The sequence below is a fragment of the Embiotoca jacksoni genome, unplaced genomic scaffold, assembly GCF_022577435.1.
Source record: "Embiotoca jacksoni isolate LCO1_2020_lvr unplaced genomic scaffold, fEmbJac1.0.p SCAF_24, whole genome shotgun sequence".
Lineage (NCBI taxonomy): Eukaryota > Metazoa > Chordata > Actinopteri > Embiotocidae > Embiotoca > Embiotoca jacksoni.
The window spans coordinates 1,769,222-1,779,060 of NW_027185375.1; the positions used below are offsets into that span (position 1 = coordinate 1,769,222).

At 38.3% G+C, this 9,839-nt stretch overlaps 2 protein-coding genes across 2 annotated transcripts; both read left to right on the forward strand.

The window, feature by feature from the left end:
• Positions 1–609: 609 nt before the first annotated feature.
• LOC138203806 (trypsin II-P29-like) lies at positions 610–3,383 on the forward strand. Its single transcript, XM_069158799.1, has 4 exons — positions 610–797; positions 1,787–2,049; positions 2,130–2,278; positions 2,964–3,383. The coding sequence occupies exons 1-4, from the start codon at positions 610–612 to the stop codon at positions 3,381–3,383; spliced, it is 1,020 nt and encodes a 339-aa protein (XP_069014900.1).
• Positions 3,384–4,045: 662 nt separating this feature from the next.
• On the forward strand, positions 4,046–9,060 carry LOC138203807 (transmembrane protease serine 9-like). Its single transcript, XM_069158800.1, is given in 9 exon segments — positions 4,046–4,078; positions 5,175–5,412; positions 5,493–5,641; positions 6,327–6,580; positions 7,654–7,788; positions 7,905–7,924; positions 8,307–8,455; positions 8,670–8,903; positions 8,905–9,060. Coding segments are annotated over 9 exon segments (1,368 nt in total).
• The last annotated feature ends 779 nt before the right edge of the window (positions 9,061–9,839 follow it).

Below are 9,839 nucleotides of genomic sequence, written 5' to 3' on the forward strand. Positions count from 1 at the left end.
AGAGAATACTTAAGATTAAAAAACTATGTATATGTATATATATATATGTATATCAAAGCTACCAAACCCTAAAACTGGGAGACACAGAATTTTATACAATCTTCAATATATCCCACTAAATATATATACAAATATAAATATATACTGTACTGTATATACTGTACATTTTGTATTTAATATTTTTTTTACTGTTATTTTATTGCTTTTTATTATGTTTATTATTTTATTGCTTTCCTGTATGCTGCTGTAGCGAAAAAATTTCCCCTTGGGGATTAATGAAGTAACTACCTAACCTAACCTAACCGAACCTAAATTAGTCATTTAAGGCCAAATTGAATGCATATAGTGGTTTATATACGGTATTTTTTTAACCCCAACATAATCAACTTTGCAATCATTTTCAACTACCCATTGGCATATAATCTCACAAGATTTCCACATGCTACCATCAAGTGTCACGTGAGCATGAAAATATTTCCTTAAACAACGTATAGAAATTCTCCTTTCATATTTTTAGTAGCAGGAACCAAAACATGCTGCAACCATGTGGGTGGTAAAACAAAAACAATCTGACAGAACTATTGAGTACTGTAACTGACAACTACTTGCATGTGCAAGTTTAACTCTGGTCTTTTGTCAGATTGCGGCAGAAGAGACAGCAAAATCATCGAAGGTGAAGATGCGAGTGAGGGAAGTTGGCCCTGGCAGGTCGCTTTGTACATGTATGGGTATTTCAGCTGTGGAGGCTCCCTCATCAACGACCAATGGGTGCTGACATCTGCTCGCTGCATAGCACGGTGAGGAGTCCTGGCAGCGAGTTTTTATTTTTGTTTTTTACTGCACATGTTCCAAGTTACATTATTTTCTTACAAGAATGTGAAAATCGATTAACAAAAGTTTGTGTTTGTTGGGACCGTGATTCTACCTTGATCTGACTCCACATGTTTGAGCTAAATAAACAGAATATTAGACCCTTGATCTGCTCAGTCCTCCAATTGCAGCAGTGGTATTGTATTTTCAAGATGTTTTCTCTAAGTGTATTTGGCTTTCTGCTGGTGTGGTTTTCCCTAATAGATAATGACCACAGTTATGACCAAATGCCATGAGTTTCCTCTCATAGAAATAAGCACTAGTCCAGAATCCAATGACCTCCTTCCTGTATTTACATCCTTGCTCTTGTATCAGACAAATCTGATCAAAAGACGGAAAAATGAGACTCAGGGGAAAACGCTCCCAGTTTAGTATTGCTACTATTTTTTTCCCTTTCATTTAAACAAATTGTGTGAACAAGATAACAACATAATAACAAAAAGCTCTCTCTATAACCAATTACAGTTCAACAGCATCACAAAATCACCATTAAAATGAAAACATCTCCTCAATCAGATTGAATAACTGTGTATGAGAATCTTGATGAAGGGAGGAAATATTGCTGTTCTATGATACTTTATGCTTCACCAACTCAATCAGATTGACAAAAACTGAACATTATGATCCTGATGAAGGGAGGATTTATTGACGAGATGTTCTATTATTCTATATGCTTCACCTGTCACTGCTTTTAATGGTAAGGCTGATATATATATGTTTTGATGTTATGATATGATATATGATATATATATATCATGATATGATGATATGATATGATATGATATGATATGATATGATATGATATGATATGATATGATATATGATGTGATGTGATATGATATATACATAAATATATATATTTATATGTATTTTTTTTGCTGGTCAGTGAGATATATTTAATTTTTTTGTCTTCAAGTGATGAACTCCAACACGCTAAGATCTTTCTGGGCCGCTACAACCGGACCGGTGCCAACCCCAATGAAGTGTCTCGGACTCTTGAAGACATCATTTGCCATCCGAAATACAACACCCCCCTTTTCTTCGACAATGACATATGTCTTCTGAAGCTGTCAGCTCCTGTGGCCTTTACAAAGTACATTAAGCCAATCTGCTTGGCTTCTGAAAACAGCACTTTTTACAGTGGCACTAGCAGCTGGGTCACTGGGTTTGGTATAACTGGTAAGCCATAATATATATTTACATTCCTTTACAATACTGCAGCTGGATTCCTTACGAAGCTTTGACATCTCTCCAATTAGATGGCAATTTGCTACCCGACATTCTGCAGGAGGTAAATGTACCAGTAGTGGGAAACAATCGGTGCAGCTGCTCCTACAAAGACAATTACGAAATCACAGAGAACATGCTCTGTGCTGGATTCGGAGGTGGAGGGAAGGATTCATGTTACGTAAGGACTACTTTTTGTGTGTTAATACCTAATGATTTGTTGACAGCCAGGGGGGAGGTTTATTTACACAGAGAGAAGTGTGACCTGCAGTATCGTGAAATATATACTTCCAGTTTCAGTTACAAGTCAGCTTTTGCATCAAGTAAATTCACTGCATGCAAAATAATGGTTATCATTAGCTTACCCTGAATAAATACTGCGATATATTTTATATTTTTGACTCTTAATAGTAAACTTTTAATTTAGTTTTTGTTTCATTTTGGTCATTGTCAATTATTATATTTTGTCATAGTTTTTATTTGTAAAACCACATTTGACTGATTATCTGAAAACACAAAATCATAAGTTTTAACTTTATGCATTTTGTAGAGTAAGCTCCACAAGGTCTTTAACCCATTTTAGCCATGGAAACAAGACCAAGTCTAAATCTAGTATACGGCTGGACAGAGTATACACTCAAGGACTTTGAATTTGATACTCGGGATTTTAATTTGAAATGGGAACATGAAGTTGTGGCATTCGTCCAAGATGTCCCGGTATAGTATGTACTAAGCCTTAGTTGATGAGAAAATTTCATGTCGGCCATGTTTCATTCGTCGTTTTCCAAATGGATTCATTCTTCAGCACCTGTGGACAGGTTCTACACACATCTGTTTTAACAACTACTGTCAATTTCTTTCCATAGGGAGACGAAGGAGGTCCACTGATGGCCAAGATCGGCCATCGCTGGGTCCAGAGTGGAGTCATGAGTTTTGGTCTCGGCTGCGACCGGCCAAACTACCCTGGAACCTACACCCGCGTCTCCCAGTACCAGGACTGGATCCTCAAGACCATCAATGGCAAGGAACCAGGCTTCGTCACTTTCACCTCCCCGGGTGTTGACAAGGATGTGGACTTCACCTGTCAAACATCCCAGCCAACATCCCGGCCAACATCCCAGCAAACATCCCGGCCAACATCCCGGCCAACATACCGGCCAACATACCCGATCTCTGATGACAGCATTTTTGGCACTGGTGAAAACCTGATCCACTTCACTCACTTCATCTCACTCTCAGTTCTTGCTCTGTTGCTCCATGTGTTGGCTGGCAGTGGTGGAATGTAACTGCACTTAAGTACAAATCTGAAGTACTTAACATTTAAGATGAAGAACTATATATACGTATATATATATATATATATATATATATATATACGTATATATGTATATGTATATACGTATATATGTATATATAAATATCAAAGCTACCAAAATCTAAAAATGGGAGACACAGAATTTTATACAATCTTCAATATATCCCACTAAATTAGTCATTTAAGGCCAAATTGAATGCATATAGTGGTATATATATATATATATATACAGTATTTTTTAATCCCAACATAATCAACTCTGCAACCATTTTCAACTACCCATTGGCATATAAGCTCACAAGATTTCCACATGCTACCATCAAGTGTCACGTGAGCATGAAAATATTTCCTTGAACAATGTATAGAAATTCTCCTTTAATATTTTTAGTAGCAGGAACCGAAACATGCTGCAACCATGTGGGTGGTAAAACAAAAACAATCTGACAACTATTGAGTACCATAACTGACAACTACTTGCATGTGCAAGTTTAACTCTAGTCTTTTGTCAGATTGCGGCACTAGAGACAGCAAAATCATCGGACGTGAAGATGCGAGTGAGGGAAGTTGGCCCTGGCAGGCCGCTTTGTACTTAAATGGGTATTTCAGCTGTGTAGGCTCCCTCATCAACGACCAATGGGTGCTGACATCTGCTCGCTGCACAGCACGGTGAGGAGTCACGGCAGCGAGTTTTTATTTTTGGTTTTTATTGCACATGTTCCAAGTTACATTATTTTCTTACAAGAATGTGAAAATGGATGAACAAAAGTTTGTGTTTGTTGGAACCGTGATTCTACCTTGATCTGACTCCACAAGTTTGAGTGAAATTAACAGAATATTAGACCCTTCATCTGCTCAGTCCTCCAATTGCAGCAGTGGTATAGTATTTTCAAGATGTTTCCTCTAAGTGTATTTGGCTTTCTGCTGGTGTGGTTTTCCCTAGTAGATAATGACCACATTTACGAGCAAATGCCATGAGTTTCCTCTCATAGAAATAAGCACTAGTCCAGAATCCAATGACCTCCTTCCTGTATTTACATCCTTGCTCTTGTCTCGGACACATCTGATCAAAAGACGGAGAAATGAGACTCAGGGAAAAACGCTCCCAGTTTAGTGTTGCTACTATTTTTTTCCCTTTCATTGAAATAAATTGTGTGAACAAGATAACAAGATAATAACAAAAAGCTCTCACTATAACCAATTACAGTTCAACAGCATCACAAAATCACCATTAAAATGAAAACATCTCTCTCAATCAGATTGAATAACTGTATATTAGAATCCTGATGAAGGGAGGAAATATTGCTGTGCCATGATACTTTATGCTTCACCTGTCACTGGTTTTACTGATGTGAGATGTTTATTTTTTTTACTTCAAGTTAGTATAGTTCAAAAGCACCAGCAATTACAGTCTCCAAAATTACTATGATATTAAAACAAATCAATCAGATTGACAAAAACTGAACATTATGATCCTGATGAAGGGAGGATTTATTGGCTAGATGTTCTATTATTCTATATGCTTCACTTCCTGTCACTGGTTTTAATGGTACATATATATATATTGATATATGTATACTGATATATGATATGATATGATATGATATGATATGATATGATATGATATGATATGATATGATATGATATATGATATATATATATATATAAATATATATATATATATATATATATGTATTTTTTTTTGCTGGTCGGTGAGATATATTTTATTTTGTTGTCTTCAAGTGATGAACTCCAACGCACTAAGATCTTTCTGGGCCGCTACAACCTGACCGGTGCCAACCCCAATGAAGTGTCTCGGACTCTTGAAGACATCATTTGCCATCCGAAATACAACACCCCCATCTTCGATAATGACATATGTCTTATGAAGCTGTCAGCTCCTGTGGCCTTTACAAAGTACATTAAGCCAATCTGCTTGGCTTCTGAAAACAGCACTTTTTACAGTGGCACTAGCAGCTGGGTCACTGGGTTTGGTAGAACTGGTAAGCCATAATATATATTTACATTCCTTTACAATATTACAGCTGGATTCCTTACGAAGCTTTGACATCTCTCCAATTAGATGGCAATGTGCTTCCCGACATTCTGCAGGAGGTAAATGTACCAATAGTGGGAAACAATCGGTGCAGCTGCTATTACAAAGACAATTACGAAATCACAGAGAACATGCTCTGTGCTGGATTCGGAGGTGGAGGGAAGGATTCATGTTACGTAAGGAATACTTTTTGTGTGTTAATACCTAATGATTTGTTGATAGCCAGGGGGGAGGTTTATTTACACAGAGAGAAGTGTGACCTGCAGTATCGTGAAATATATACTTCCAGTTTCAGTTACAAGTCAGCTTTTGCATCAAGTAAATTCACTGCATGCAAAATAATGGTTATCATTAGCTTACCCTGAATAAGTACTGATATATTTTATAATTTTGACTCTTAATAGGAAACTTTTAATTTAGTTTTTGTTTCATTTTGATCATTGTCAATTATTATATTTTGTCATAGTTTTTATTTGTAAAACCACATTTGACTGATTATCTGAAAACACAAAATCATAAGTTTGAACTTTATGCATTCAGTAAAGAGTAAGCTCCACAAGGTCTTTAACCCATTTTAGCCAAGGAAACAAGACCAAGTCTAAATCTAGTATACGGCTGGACAGAGTATACGCTCAAGGACTTTGAATTTGAAACTCGGGATTTTAATTTGAAATGGGAACATGAAGTTGTGGCATTCGTCAAAGATGTCCCGGTGTAGTATGTACTAAGCCTTAGTTGATGAGAAAAGTTCATGTCGGCCATGTTTCATTTGTCGTTTTCCAAATGGATTCATTCTTCAGCACCTGTAGACAGGTTCTACACACATCTGTTTTAACAACTACTGTCAATTCCTTTCTACAGGGAGACGCAGGAGGTCCACTGATGGCCAAGAATGGCCATCGCTGGGTCCAGAGTGGAGTCGTGAGTTTTGGTATCAGCTGCCACCCGCCAAACTACCCTGGAACCTACACCCGCTTGTCCCAGTACCAGGATTGGATCCTCAAGACCATCGACGGCAAGGAACCAGGCTTCGTCACTTTCACCTCCCCGGGTGTTGACAAGGATGTGGACTTCACCTGTCCAACATCCCGGCCAACATCCCGGCCAACATCCCGGCAAACATCCCGGCCAACATCCCGGCCAACGTCCTGGCCAACATACCCGACCGCTGATGACAGCATTTTTGGCACTGGTGAAAACCTGATCCACTTCACTCACTTCATCTCACTCTCGGTTGTTGCTCTGTTGCTCCATGTGTTGGCTGGCAGTGGTGGAATGTAACTGCAGTTAAGTACAAATCTGAAGTACTTGTATTTTACTTTTATGGGTCTTTACTAAAATTTAGGGGGAAATATTGTACTTCTTTCTTCACAAAATGCATCTGACAGCTTTAGTTTCTCTGTTTACGAAAAACAAGACGTAGGAAAGGTTTTTGAAACGGGATGTTTTGTTTAAGATTGGACGACAACAGTTGACATGAAAAAAGCTGAAACAATGTGCAGATTAGTTGATGGATTGAATATTAATCGACAACTATTGATTATTATCAGTTGTCAAAAATGGGGATTTGTTCTTGCTTTTTCTTTCAACTATATTAATCATTTTGAAGTCTTGCTCTGACAAAGCGAGTGTCCTGCAGGTGTCACTAAAAAGTGATGTAAAATGGAAGGATTGTGATCGTCAATAACAAATAAAACTTTTATCAACAAAAAAAACGAATTCTGGAGTTGTCATTTACACATCCAGCAGACACAAAGAAACATTAACACCGATTTAAAGTTGAGTTTCAGGCGACCCTTATATTCATTCTGCTGCTGCTGTTGCTTATCAGCTATTTGCCAACTTTGTCTGGAAGTTTGCCGTATCTGGAAATAGAATGAGTAGAGTGATGAGATCAAAAGAAAACTGAAAAGCAGTGAGTCGTAAAACAAAGAAAAAGGGCTGAAAGACACTAAAAAAGCTCCATAGAGCTGAGAGGAACTGTAAGGTCACAGATCATTTTCTGTGGATTTATAACTACAAGCTTTAAAATTGCATTTATTAAAGTGATCCATTTTTTTATATAAAAAGTGTGCGTTACCAACAATCTATTCAGGTCTATACTAAAAACTTGGCAATTCCCTCACTGCCCAGCTGAGCAAATGAGAAACATTAGAAGTTAAAGTTTGATTTCCCGCCCTGTCAGCAGAATCGTTGGCGGTCAAGATGCAGTTCCGGGAAGTTGGCCCTGGCAGGCCATTTTGTTCAGGAATGGCACGTTTAGGTGTGGAGGCTCCCTTATCACCAACCAATGGGTGTTGACATCTGCTCACTGCATAACACGGTGAGGAGTCACGGCTGCAAGTTTTTTTTTAACTGAACATAAGTATAAGTACGTGAAAATGGATTGACCGAAGTTTGTGTTTGTCGGGAACATGATTTGACCTTGATCTGACCCAGCTACCAAGTGTGCTCCTCAAGTTTGAACTAAATACACTGAATTTTAGCCCGTTGATCTGCTCGGTCTTACGGTGGCAGCATGTCTTCTTTGCAGCGATGGTAGTATTTTCATTTCCCACAAGTGTATTTGGCATTCTGCTGGAGGTTTTGCCTGAATGATAATTACCACAATAATTAGCAAATGACAACTCCACTGTTGCTTCTTGTTAAATTGCAGGTTTCTCTCTTAGAAATATGCACCATTCCAGAATATCACCTGTCACTGGTTTTAATGTCATTGCTGGTCAGTGAGATATATTTTATTTTTTTGTCTTCAAGTGACGACCTCAAAAACTCAAATACAATACTTCTGCTGGATTCCTGAACAAAAAAATATCTGCGCTTTGAAATCTCTCCAATCAGGTGATCGAAACCTGCCCAATATTCTGCAGGAGGTAAATGTACCAATAGTGGGAAACAATAAGTGTAACTGCTACTACGAAGACATCATCGGTATCACAGAGAACATGATCTGTGCTGGGCTCGAAAATGGTGGGAAGGACACTTGTCAGGTGAGTACTACTTTTCGGGGGCAGCCCTACATAAGTCCCAGTTAGATCTGCAAATACCTTGATAGTTTGATGTTCACATATTTTTATTTCCAATGCGGTCACACTAAAACAAGATATTCCAAATAGATTCATGCTTCAGCAGGGTGGACACTTCCGAGACAACTCTCAAAGACACCCTTCTGTCTCATCAAATACTGTCGATTTCTTTTCACAGGGAGACTCAGGGGGTCCAATGATGTCCAAAGACGGGGGTCGGTGGGTCCAGAGTGGAATTGTGAGTTTTGGTGTAGGCTGCGCGCTTCCTAGAAGACCTGGAGTCTACGCCCGCGTGTCCCAGTACCAGTACTGGACCCTCGAGAACATCAACGGCACGGCACCAGGCTTCGTTGATTTCAACTCCCGAGGTAATGACAGCGATACGAACTTCACCAGTCCAACAACCCGTCCAACAACCCGGCCAACACTGGCCAACACACCGGCCACCCACAACCCCTGATGACAGCATTTTTGGCAGTGGTGAAAACCTGATCCACTTCACTCACTTCATCTCACTCTTGGTTCTTGCTCTGTTGCTCCATGTGTTGTTTGGCAGTTGTGTAATGTAACTGCACTTAAGTACAAATCTGAGGTACTTCTACTTTATTCGAGTGATTCGCTTTCATGGCACTTTATGGAAATTTAGGGGGAAATGTTGTACTTCTTACTGCACAAAATGTATTTGACAGCTTTAGTTTACAAAGATTTTTACGAACAAAACACATTACATGTGACAAAAAAGTTTAGGAAACATGATGTTTTGTTAAAGATTGGAGACTACAACAGTAAACAAGTAAAGCCAAAGTAATGTGCGAATCAGTCGATTGATTGAGAATAAAATGATAACCATTTGATAATTTCTCCAATATGGGGTTCTGCTGGGTTTTCTCTGAAATACATTATTCATTTTCAATCACTTTTTAATCATTTCGAAGTCTTGCTCTGACTATGAAGTGATGTCAAACTATAAGTTTTTGATTGTCATTAACAAATAAAACTTTTTTTTAAAAATTATGGAGTTTTCATTTACATATAAGCACTCCTTTAAACTCGAGTTTCTGGCCACCTTATGAATGTAAGTCTGATATTCTTTGTCTGTTTGACGAATCCACTTTTTACAAAGCAAATGTACCAGACAACAAAGGCTTTCTTTTGGCTTAAGTTAGTTGTATCTGGAACTAGGATTAGAGTGATGAGACTGAAGTAAAACAGAAAAGTTGTGGTGCATAAAAACCAAAAAGAGAGCGAAAAGACACAAAAAAGCTGTGTGGAGCTGAGGGGGATTTAGGGATTATCTTCTGTGGGTTAATAACTTCAAGCAACTGCTTTCAAATTGCATGTAATAATT

Bases quoted from the DNA above. Each gene is read 5' to 3' on its own strand.
- LOC138203806 (XM_069158799.1), top strand. From the start codon at position 610: ATGTGCAAGTTTAACTCTGGTCTTTTGTCAGATTGCGGCAGAAGAGAC. The intron at 798-1,786 runs GTGAGGAGTCCT...TTTGTCTTCAAG, and splicing joins TCTGCTCGCTGCATAGCACG to TGATGAACTCCAACACGCTA. The intron at 2,279-2,963 runs GTAAGGACTACT...TTCTTTCCATAG, and splicing joins GAGGGAAGGATTCATGTTAC to GGAGACGAAGGAGGTCCACT.